This window comes from Triturus cristatus, chromosome 2_2, assembly GCF_964204655.1.
Source record: "Triturus cristatus chromosome 2_2, aTriCri1.1, whole genome shotgun sequence".
Taxonomy (NCBI): Eukaryota; Metazoa; Chordata; class Amphibia; order Caudata; family Salamandridae; genus Triturus; species Triturus cristatus.
Window position 1 is genome coordinate 845,764,737 of NC_140582.1, and position 12,585 is coordinate 845,777,321.

The window sequence follows — 12,585 nt, forward strand, 5'->3', positions numbered from 1 at the left end:
GAGACAGGTGTGAGAAGGTGCTCCCCCTGCTCTGCGTTTGTGTATGCGTTGGGTCTGTACTAGTGAGAGACCGGAAGAGAGGTGGTGTCTGGAAGGTTCCATGTACTCTAAGCAGCAGCATTAAGTAATCTGGCTACATCAAGCCTTCTGATAAATTCCGTTGAGCTTCGTTGCCCAGTTGCATTACGTGCAGTTTTGAAAGCAAAGACATCTTTTCTTTTTTTTTTTTTTTTTTTTTTTTTTTTTGAAAAAGTTTTTATTGAGCAACAATTCGGTCACAAGTATGGGCCTACAACCACCCGGGCCGGCCGCTAGGTACATAAGGAAATATACACATATCAAAGTTGCAATCCGTTCCCAGGGCACTGCCCCGCAGTGGCTCAAGATAGTTCTCGAAGAACAGCAAGCGTCAGTCCAACAGTAACAGAAACAAAAGAAAAACAATAAAAACAAAAGGCGAGTTACGAGGGATACCAGTGCGGTTCAGGCTCCCCCCGGGAAACTCCAGTCAGAACATTTGAGCAATCCGCTAAAGAGAGGAGTACCGGGAGGCCGGGGACGGAGGGGGGGGGGGAAAGGGGGGTCAAGGAAGATGAACGTCCCTATGTAGTTGTTACAAAAAGCGCCAGGAACCGTCGAGGGTCAGGGGGACATGGCGATATCAGTGTCTACCAGGGGGGGCGTACAGATGCCTCCGCGATACGCATTCCATTGGCCCCAAATTCTACCCCATGCCCCCGGCTTGCCACGGGCCACATACACTGTCTTCTCCCGAAACATACACCAGTCCATATTCTCCTTCCATACTGACACGGTGGGCGGCCGTTGAGCGCCCCAAAGTTGCGCTATATCCCTCTTGGCAATCATGTTCCCTAGGGCCGCCCACCGAGTCTGAGCCGCGTTGTAGTCATTGGGCTCCCACACATTCAGGACACAGCGACGCACCTCCGGCAGCAGTACAACCCCGGTGACCTGTCCCATAACCGTGTGGACCCGGCGCCAATAGTCCGCCACCTCGCGACACTCCCAAAGGATATGAAGAAAGGTGGCGCTGAGCCCGCAGCCTCGTTTACAGAGCCCGTCGTCGGAAAATCCCATCGCGACCAAGCGCGGACCCGTAACATACACCCGATGGAGAATCTTGAGCTGTACCAACCGGAGACGAGCCGGAATGGCAACCTCCTTGGGGGACGACAGTGCAGACTGCCAGTCTTCGTCATCCAATTCGACCCCATCCCCAGTCCAAGCCTCCCGAAGGCGCACCAGGAGATCCGCCCGGTGATTAATCAATTTTTTATAAATTAAAGAAATAGTACTATCAGGGACATGTCCGTCAAGTACGCGGTCCTCGAGGGGCGAGGAAACAGGGACCGTGGTCCCCTCCCCGAAGACCGAGAGCAGGGCGTGTCGAACCTGGGCGTAGCGGAAGAACTCCCTGTCGGTCAGCTCGTATTCGGCCTGGAGCACCGCGAAAGTCTTGACCGCGCCCTTGTGCCACAGGTCTCCCACTTTGCTGATACCAATCGTGTCCCACTGGTCAAACCCCTTGGTGGTCCACAAGCTGCCCAGGCGGTCGGAGGCAAACAAGGGAGTAGCACATGTCATTCGCTCACTCCAGCCCGTGGCCGCAGTGGCAGCCCTCCAGGTCCGCACAGCAATCTTAGTAGGACCCGTAAGGGTCCGGTCAGCCAGGCGGGAATAAAGTGCCCTGTTGTAGTTCCCGCCGGGAAGCAGGAACTTGTCCATCTCATACGCCGGATTCAAGCCGGGCGCATACGTGGCGTGGTTAATGGCAGATAGCTGCGAGGCCCAATAGTACCTGCGAATGTCAGGAAGCGCGATGCCCCCGTCATACCAGGGGAGAGTGAGCTTGGCAAGAGCAATACGCGCCCGGCCGTTCCACACCAGTCTCCTCTGCAGGCTCTCCACCTCCCGAAAGTAGGCCACTGGGATAACGTCAAAGGAGTTCTGGAGTGCATAGAGGAACCTGGGAAGGGACATCATTTTAAACAGCGCGGCCCGACCCAGCGGGGACAGGGGCAGCCTGCACCACCGGGCCGTGTCCTCCCGCAGCCGCCGAAGTGGACGCAGAAGATTCTGCGCGTAGCGAGCCACCGGGTCCAGCGAAACGTATATCCCCAGGCACTTAAAGCCGCTCAGAGATATTTGAATCGGGAGCCGAGGCGGCAGGAGAGGAGGACCACCAGCGATGGGATAAACGCAGGATTTAGACCAATTGATCGTGAGACCCGAATTGTTCCCAAAGGAGGTCAGAACGTCAAAGAGGACGTTGAGTGACTGCCGCGGTGAGGTGAGGTACAGGAGAATGTCGTCCGCATACAGCGAGACCCGATCTTCAAAGCCCGGGCCCCACCGGATCCCTCTAAGCGAGGGCTCCCAACGGAGCCAGGCAGCGAGTGGCTCCAGGGCGAGAGCAAAAAGCAACGGGGACAACGGGCACCCCTGCCTCGTGCCCCTGCCGAGGGCAAAGGGCCGAGAGACCCGCCCATTCACCACCACTTGAGCCATGGGTCCCGTGTAAAGGAGCCTCACCCAGCCAATAAATCCCTCCCCAAAGCCGAATTTATCCAAGACGGCCCAGAGGAATGGCCACTCAATAGTGTCAAATGCCATCGTGGCATCCAAAGAGACCAGCACGGCCGGCTCGGTGAGGAGCTCCGCCCTGGCGAGGACCCCGTGCAGACGCCGCAAGTTAAGAGCGGTGTTGCGGTGCGGGATGAAGCCGCATTGGTCCGGATGAATAAGGTCGCACACGACACTCAACAATCGATTGGCCAGGACTTTCGCCAGGATTTTAGGCTCTGCATTGAGCAGTGAAATAGGCCGGTAAGAGGTACAGCGGTCACGCGGCTTGCCCTCCTTGGGGAGAACGACTATAGTGGCCAGGCGCTGGTCGGCCGGAAGGGAACCCGCCGCAAGAGAGTCGCGGAACATGCGGCCGAGGAAGGGCGCAAGCTTATCAGGACGCAATTTGTATAGTTCAATGGGCAGACCGTTAGGACCCATAGCCTTGCCCGAGCGAAGGGAACGAATCGCGGTCGCTATTTCATCCGACGATAAGGGGGCGTCCAGCCGCTCCCGGTCCTCAACGGACAGGCCGGGCAGAGCAATATCTCTCAATAGGAGGCGAGAGTCATCTTCGTCCCTGTCAGTCACCGGGGAGTACACCGCCCGGAGGTGGTCAGCGAAGCATTCCACAATCTCATCCGGTTCAGTCACACACCCACCATCCGCAGCACGCAACTCGGGGACCACGCGATTCACTCTCTCCTTTTTGTCCAGCCACGCAATCAACTTTCCCGCCTTGTCCCCCGCGTCATACAATCGGCCCTGCTGCTCCCTATACATAGTTTGGGCCGCGTCAGTGACCAGGGACCTATATTCGAACTGTTTCAGGCTAAGGGCATGTAGCCCGTCCGGAGTAATATTCGCCTCCAAGGCCGACTCCAGCCCCGAGACGTCAGTCTCCAGCTTCACCACCGCCTCGCTCCTAACCTTCTTGGCCACCACTATCTGGGCGAGGGCGTGTCCGCGTATAACAGTTTTAAAGGCTTCCCAAAGGGACAACGCAGACGACACCGACCCCTCGTTTTCACTGAAGTATTGGTCCATGGCCTTAACCAGGCTGTCACGAGTCACAGGGTCCCGCAGGTACCAGGGGTTAATGGGAGCTATCCGCCCTGCGGACCGCGGCCCGGTGTCAAAGAGAAGCCACAGTGGAGAATGGTCGGAGATACCACGCGCCAGGTGTCTGACCTCTCGAATCCGACCAGTCTGCGCCGCTGGCATAAGGAAGTAGTCTAACCTGGAGAGACTCCCATGCGCCCCCGAATGAAAAGTGAACTGGCACTGGGTCGGATGCAGTAGTCTCCAACTATCCACCAAGCCGAAGGTCTCCAACATCCCACCCAGCCATGACTGGGCAGCGGGGAGGGTCCTCGGTGGGTGACGATCCAGTTCACCCGAAACCACAGAATTAAAGTCCCCGCCCATGAGCAGGAGGCCGTCCGGGAGGTCAAGCAGCATTCGACCCAAATCAGCAAAGGTGGAGTTCTGGAGGCCCGGGGGGACGTAGACTGAAACCAGGGTAAGGGGCTGCCCCTCCCACCTCCCAATCAGACACACATAGCGCCCTCTGTCATCCGAGACTATCCTCGTGATCTCCACCGGAAGGGAGGTTCGCAGGAGAATGCCCACCCCCCTGGAGCCAGTTGTGAAACCAGAATGGGCTACGAGGCGGTATCCCCCTCTGTGCATCGCATGGCAGACATTGCCGACCAAATGCGTCTCCTGGAGAAACACCACATCAGGAGTCAAACGGCGCAAATATTGCAGTACAACACCCCGCTTAATACGGTCCCCCAACCCATTGACGTTCCACGACATAAGCCTCAACCCGTCTCCCCCCATCCCCTCCAATAGAGCAAGAAGCCCCCAGCCCGCAGCACCGCTCCCAAATATGGATAAAAATCAATTCCTCGCCCTGTAAACAAAAAACACACAACTAAACAACCCCTCTTCCCCCCCAACCCCACCCCAAGTCCACCGCCCCCCACCCTGCACCCCTGCGGGCCTAAGACCCCCCCCAACTTGCAGTGTGCCTGTCGCCCCGCTAACCCCATTCTACAAAAAGACCCCGGAGGAGGAAAGGGACCCGAACCCGCCCGCACCCCTCACGGGTCCTGGTAAAACACAGTATGCAAAAGAAGTAAGACCCAACTGTACAGTGCAAAAACGCAAAAGCAAGGACCAAAGGTCAGTCTAAGGGGACCCGTCACCTGCGGTGCCCCCAGAGGGCCCGGGCCGGCCACCCCCGTCCGGCAGCGAGTCCAGCCAGTCACTTGCGGCCACAGGAGTGTCAAAAAAGACTGTCCGCTCTCCATGCTCCACTCGAAGTTTCGCCGGGTAGAGCATCGAATACTTCAGGCCTAGCTCGCGGAGACGGCGCTTCACCCCCTGGAATCCCATCCGCTGTTTCTGGACCAGTTGCGTGAAGTCCGGGTAAAAGTTGACGATCGAGTTCTCGTAGCGGACCGGGCCACGGGTCCGTGAAGCCTGCAGAATAGCATCGCGGTCCCTGTAGTGGAACAGTTTAGCCACGATAGGCCTCGGGGGGGCCCCCGGCCGCGGCCGGCCGCCAGGAACCCGATGGGCCCGCTCCACAGCGAAGAATTTACTTAGGCCAACCGGGGACAGCTGCTGCAGGATAAGTTCCTCGACCACGAGGTCCACCGGGCGGCTGTCGGAGGACTCCGGTACCCCAATGATACGGATATTGTTGCGTCGGGCCCGTCCCTCGAAGTCCTCAAGCCGCCGGGCCATGTGGTCGTTGACCACTCTAATGTCCCCAAGCGCGGCCCGCAGATCCGACACCTCCGCACCCAAGGTGGAGGTCCGTGTATCAAGGGCCTGGACCTTCTCGTTGGTTTTAGAGAGGTCGGCCCGAATCAGGGTGACGTCGATCGCGACAGTGTCGATCTTACGGGCCAGGGCCTCATATTGCGTCGCGATAGTTTCCCTGATGCCCTCGATGGCGCCCATAATGTCCTGTAGGGAAGGTTCCGCAGCGACGGTCGTGCCTCCCCCCGCAGCATCCGGGGAGAGGCCAGCAGCGCCAGGGGACCCCCTGCCCTGGGTATAGCGGTCCATGTTGTTGCTCTGGACCGCTCCCCCGCGTAGTGAGGCCTTGGTCTTGCGCCCCTCCGGTCCCCCTTTGCCCGCCATGTGAGCGCCGTCACTCAATGGGACCTCCGATCAAGGGGTGCACGGGTGCCAGAGAAAGGATCACAAACTGTCGGTGTAGGGGTCGGAGGCGTCAGACCCGTCCGTAGCAGATGGAAGCAAACCTCGGGCAGAGGCCCAAGAGGCACCCCGCCACCTTGAGCACGCACGCCAGCTGATCTCCTGAAGGCCAAAATCGAAACCGAAAGTGCTGAATCGGTGACTGGCACCGCGCTGAGGCCGCTGTTGTTCAATTGCAGCCCGGCCCCACGGGTCACCTCCACCCCGGCCTCCTCCGTCGGGTGGGTCCCAAAAGTTCCGGCGACGATAACTCAGGATTCCCAGGTCCGATTAGAATTTTGGAAAGAGATATATAGTCAGCTGGTCTTCTTCTCTCAGATTCCATACACCAACTCAGGATAGTCTCAGGATTTATTCCGAGGAGCAGAAAGGGTCCGGGGAGCCCTGTGCTCACGCGACCATCTTGGATGCGCGCTAGGCTCCTCCTCCCAAAGACATCTTTTCACTTCTCACTGCGCAGATACATATGTGTTGGTCTGTGTACTAATCTTAAGATTCACCCTTTCTCTAATATGCATTTTTGTATGGTACGTTTTTTTTTTTTACTTATTTGCTGACAGACCGCACAAGCGAATTAAAGAGACCTTTAGTCCGCATTTAACTGTTTTAGATCAGTCTTTTCTATTTTGGGGGCATCTTTTACAACTTCTGAAAGATACGTACAACTGCTGGTTATAATGCTAGAAACTCTAGCTCCACCGCATCCCGCATCCAGCAAAAAACACCTTACTCCATTTGTGATGCAATTAAAGTAAGAGTCCTTTCCACGTTTTTCCCCGTCTACAAATGGAAGAGACTAGGGCCCCGCATATGCGCACCATCTTACATGCCAGTCCACCCGCTTCATGCTCTCGCCCATCACTAGGCTCCTCCTGGAAACAAATGGCTGCATATACAGCATTCCAAGCCACCGCTCCAAAGTACCTAGGGGCGGACTACTAAGTCTCTGTTCTGATCACTGTGAGGTAGATTCACTTGCTGACCTGTCGGCTAAGTAATGGCAAAGCCGAGCAGCGAAACAATTAAATGCTACCAAAGGGCCACAAAGGAACAACCCTCAGTACATCTGAACTATTGGTCCAAGTCCAGGTATTTCAAGTACACCTGATGTTCTCGGCAGTCTGAGATGAGCCAGGCGCATTTGTTTTCCAGACAAATACAACGAGAGTAACAATTTTAATAATTTGTAGTTGCCGTGGGCTACATTTAAAGCAAGCAGACCTATTCAGAATTTTTGCTCAGATTCTGGGACAAAGGCCATTTGTGTACATGGCAGATCTAGTTCAGTGTACCGACAATGAATAGTATACAAGTCTTTACTTCCCGAGGGCGTTAACAAAAGGCATGCAGGATGAAAAGGCGTGTTTTTAAAGGTTTTCTGTAATATTGTAGTTTTTACCTCATTTTGTGGACTTCATGTTGAAGGCATCTATTTTTTAACCTTTTATGAAAAAGGTAAGTGTACACACTTATTAAATTAACCAGGACTTCCACAAAGGTGCTGTAAGTGATGGACTGTAGTGAACCAATAACACTGCCTAAAGGAGGGCCTAGTTCTCCCAATTCTAAAAAAACCCACAGTAGACCCTGAAGACTTGAATGAAATTACACTTACATAGCGCATGGCTACCCTGAGCCCTCCCAGCGCTGCAGACGTGAGATAAGGATAGTGGTTAGAAAGCTTAAGGGGAGTCCTTAAAGAGGTAGGTTTTCAGAAGTTTCCAAAAAGTCGATAGATTGTGCGGAAGGGCATTCCAGAGATTAGCAGCATTGAAAGAGTGACCACCCCATCTAGATCTTTGTATTTTGACAGCAACAGCCAACAAAGAGGAACTAGAACGAAGATTACGCAACGGATGGTAAGGAGTGATGAGAGAATGGACAATGGCCGGGCCCTTACGCCTAAAGGCTGTGTGTGCCAAGCACATGGCCTTGAATTGTATTCGTGCTCTGACAGGGAGCCAATGAAGGTTCCTCAATGCAGGTTCAGCCGATTGCCTGCGAGGGATCTGAAGAAGCAGGCGAGCCGCACAGTTCTGGATCACCTGAAGCTTATGTGAGGTAAAATGAGGAGATCCCAGGTAAAGGGCATTACCATAGTCCAGGCGAGAAAGAATCAGGGCCTGGACCATAATCCTCCTCGCGTGGAAGGGAAGAAGAGGAAGGATCTTACGCAATAGCCTCATGAGGCCAAAGCAGGTGGCTGAAAGCTTAGTGGCCTGGAAATCAAAACTAAGAGCACTATCAAGCCATAACCCCAGGCTCTTAATCTGGGGTTTAGGATCTGGGGCGGGACCAAGACAGTCCGGCCAGAAAGAGACCGGGTTGATGGGGAGGGAGTTGCTGAGAAACATGAGCTCGGTCTTATCCCCGTTAAGCTTGAGGCAGGAAAGTTCCATCCATCCGGCAACTGCTTCTAGGCAAGGACCCAGAGAGCCAGATGACCTCTCGGGGTGGTTTAATGCCACCACGAGCTGAGTGTCATCTGCATAGGTGACAATTTTTAAGCCGAAAGGATGGACAATCTCAGCTAGGGGGCTCATATAGACATTAAACAACGTGGGGCTCAGGGACGAGCCCGGAGGTACCCCACAGCTTAACGGCAGCTAGTTAGACACCACATCTCCTTCAAACACCTGAAAAAAACGATCAGTAAGAAAAGATCGAAACCAAGCTAAGGCCAAGCCGGAAACACCAAGGTGTTTAAGGTGGCACATCAGGATGTTATGATTGACAGTGTCGAATGTGGCACTAAGGTCAAGGAGAATTGCCGCCGTGCCGCCCCGATCTACAATCTTCCTCGCCTCCGCAGTTACAGCTAAAAGGGCAGTCTCCGGACCCAACTGTGGACGAAAGCCAGTTTGAGAGTAGTGAAGAAGATGATTGGACTCAAAGTACTCTACTAACATGGTGTTCACGTGTTTCTCAAGCAGTTTGGAAGGAGAGATATGGGACGATAATTAGTCAGATTGGATTGATCAAGAGAAGGTATTTTTAAGAGCGCCTTCACCCAGGCGCATTTCCAATTAGGAGGGACCACACCGGAAGAAATAGATAAATTTAATATATCGAGGATGACGGGACGAATAGTATTAGTGACCAAGGCAAGTGACTGAGGACGAGCAGGATCAATGGGAGAGCCTGAAGTTACCTTAGACATGATCAGGTCGAGTGAGGTGGAATCTAGGAGAGGAAATTGCTCTAATGAAAACTGAGGCTCCTCGACCGATTCTGTCATTTGACATACACTTGAGTCATTATGAGAAACTGGAAAAGATAGGTAAATATTCAGAATTTTTCGATGGAAAAATTCTGCAAGATTGTTGCAGCGGGTTTGAGCCCCCTCTAAAATGTGGGCTTTCTGAGGTAAGGTTACTAAGGTTTTAACAATTTGGAAGATCTCCTTAGGAGAGTTTGAGGCCGAGGTAATTTTCTCCTCATAGAAAATGGCTTGGGCAATTTTAATTTCAATCTTATACACTCTAATTAATTTCCTATAATCTAGTTTCCTGGATTCGGAATAGTTTTGCCGCTATCTTCTCTCTGATCTTCTACACATTTGTTTTAATTCTCTTAGTTTAGTGGAGAACCAGGGCGCCTCCTTTGGTTTGCATTTCCTATAGACGTGTCTGTTGGGGATGACTAAATCCAGTGTACTTGTGATCCAGTGATTAAAATTATCAATGGCCAGATCCAGGCCGGCAGTATTAGTTGGTCTAGAAGCTTCAAGAACAGTGGTCCAGAGGCAAGGTGAAAACTTCGACCAATTTGGTGCCAGCACTGGTATTTTATTAGGGGGAGAGGTGGGACCACACCCTTCCCAAACTAAGGGGATCAGAAAATGGTCTGTCCATGGAAGTGGAATAGGAGTCCCAACCACCAATTGTTGTAAGTTGCTAAAAACCGGGTCAAGAAGATGACCTTTAATATGGGTAGGTATGAATCCTTTTTGAATAAGTTGAAATGCTTAAAGGTTCGTTGAGAGCTCTTTGGCCAAATGATCAAGGGGGTCATTTAAATGAATATTAAGCTCTCCAAGTACAGTAAAAGTAGAAGGAACTAAGGCTAAGTTAGAAATGGAAATGGAGAGGCTAGTGAGAACTTGAATAACTATCGGCCAATCACAAACATCCCTACCCTGACAAAACTACTTGAGAAATGTGTACACGAACAACTGCGCAAACACATTGAGCAATTTCAACTGCTTGACCAATTCCAAATCGGGCTTCCGTCCCGGCCACAGCACTGAAATGGCCATCATTCATATAGTAGACGACGCGCTAACCCTGCTTGACCAGAACGAGTCTTGCCTACTCATACTACTTGATCTCTCATCAGCATTTGACACTGTCAAACATGACAATCTACTGAGCCTATTGGAATGTAGGATGGGGCTCTCAGGCCCTGTTCCAAAATGGTTTGCCTCTTTTCTCAACAATAGAACTCAGAGAATCAAATCCAATCAAACACTATCCAAATTCAGCCCCTGCTCGCTGGGTGTGCCTCAGGGGTCCTCGCTCTCCCCCACGCTCTTCAACCTCTTCATGGAACCACTCACTGTAATCCTCAAAGACTCAAACATCCAATATCACAAGTACGCGGACGACACCCAGCTGGACTTGAAAATCGTCTCCCCTGAAGATATCAAGTCACTCAACGGAACCCTGCACAAAACTCTTAGTTGGCTAACATCTTACCACCTCAAACTAAATGCCCTTAAAACGGAATTCCTCCTCATTTCTCCCGCTAAGCAAGCCACGATTGTTGAGAAATATCTTTAAAACCTCAGCACTGAACTGCACACCTCACATCATTGATTCCATGAAATCACTAGGAATTGTGCTCGATAAGAACCTAAACATGCAGGATTACATCAGAGTATCTACGAAAGGAGCCAACTACCAACTGAGCATCCTAAGAAGACTCAAACCCTACCTTCCCCAAGATGACTTCAATTCTGCAGTGGAAGCACTAGTCATCTCCAGACTAAAATACAGCAGTGCTACTGTATGCGGGCTTCCGAAACTCAGCTTAGCCCCCAATAAAGCATTGCTAAATGCTGCGACTAGACTCATCACTGGCTCTAGGAAAACCAACCACATCTCTCCGGACCTGAAATCGCTCAACTGGCTCCTGTTTGAATCAAGGATCCAGTTAAAAATTGCATGTATGACTCATAGAGCACTACACTACAACACTCCCCTTTACGTGGCAAATAAGCTCGAACTATAGGGAGCCTCCCGGCCCGCTAGGAGCACTAGCACACTTCTGCTCAAGACGAAGAAATTTAAAAAAATAAAAACCTACAATCGTACTTTCTCTGGAATTCCCCCGAGAATATGGAACCCCCTACCTGTGGAAACAAGACTGATTCCCTCAACATTTGTCTTCAAAAGGGAAGTGAAAGCCTTACTGTTGAACACTGCGCTGAACTAGAAGTTTCGCTCCTCTTGTCTCCTATCTTGTTTTGCTGTTTAATCCACTACGTGGCATATGCTTCGATCTCAGTGTCGCCTGCCAATATATTATTTTGTTCCTGATCTTTATTTTTTTTCTCGCACAGCTATTTACCTATGTCTTCCTCAGCTCGTATGTAAAGTGCTCGGATACCCGCACCTGTACTGTATGAACAGTCATGACACCAACATTCTATGTTAAAAACAGCCCTAGCCAACATAAAATGAACTCCAACTCTTAGAGAGAACAAAATCACAAATGTCCCTCCCCGTGAGGTGGTATGCAGCATGGCCATGGGGTGCATTGAGGTACTCACATCTTGCCACTGATCATCCTCCTCCTTCAGCAGATTATTCACGTTCTGAAGCTGCTCCTGGTGCACTCTACTGTGGGGCTGCGTAGTGGCCGCCTCATCACACCTTACGTCAAACATACTCATGCTCCTGAAAAACAGAGTAAAATGAGTCAGCGGTAATCGCAGAACTAACGGCACAAACACATGCTTCAGGCCAACCACTGGGTATCAGCCCAAAACCAAACGTATGCACAATGACCCAAGAAGTGGACTCCACATTACACAGTAACCAAAACTCAGGCACCGAAGGCAGTTAGCATAAGGAGGTGATATGTCAGAGACCTCTCATACTGATGTGCAATGACTTTATTAAGAAGACTCCACTGGTACATTCCTTCTTGCAAAACAATGTAAATAATACCACAATTAACGGCTACACTTTCTAAGACCTGCTTGGAAACGCTTCCATGGCAGCATTTGAGGTGCTATCCATTCACACGAATTGAGGCCTGCTGGAATGAGTTCACTCACTGCGAGTTCCTCTGAACTGCAGTTCGAGAAGTGGAGAAGAAAACCAGCTATTATACATTGCTGCTGTTTTGAATTTTGGTTCAAAGCGCAGTTAAAAAAAAAGTGTCCTTTCTCAGCCCTATTTTATTACACTTCACTTGTGTGCTGAGCTGGTGAAGACAAAGTACCAGAGACATCAATGATATGACTGCTGAAAAGATACTGGGCGCAGGTGCGGGAAACCACCAGAGAGACAAAGTGTTGCAAGTGAAGGTCACAGAACCTCATGCCCCTCATGAATTACCAGAAATAGTAATAAAAGGCATCGGTCCGATCCAAAAATTAGATAGAAATCTACGCTTTCTTGGGAAGATTTCGAATGGTAGCAAACAAATACATCTCAGAAGTAAATGTAATGAAGGACAACAAGCGCAGCCCTGCTGCTCCAACATGTTTACCTACACACGTACAATGTTCATGGTCCAAAAATGTACAAAAGT

General features: G+C 51.4%; 1 protein-coding gene across 11 annotated transcripts in view; it reads right to left on the reverse strand.

Moving 5' to 3' along the window:
• Positions 1 to 12,585, reverse strand: part of LIMCH1 (LIM and calponin homology domains 1) — an 860,130-nt gene that overhangs the window by 205,464 nt on the left and 642,081 nt on the right. For all 11 annotated transcript variants that reach the window (XM_085642190.1, XM_085642189.1, XM_085642188.1 and 8 more), the window contains one exon: positions 11,597 to 11,723. In XM_085642190.1, the coding sequence (XP_085498316.1) occupies positions 11,597 to 11,723 (127 nt within the window). The remainder of the gene's footprint in view (positions 1 to 11,596; positions 11,724 to 12,585) is intronic.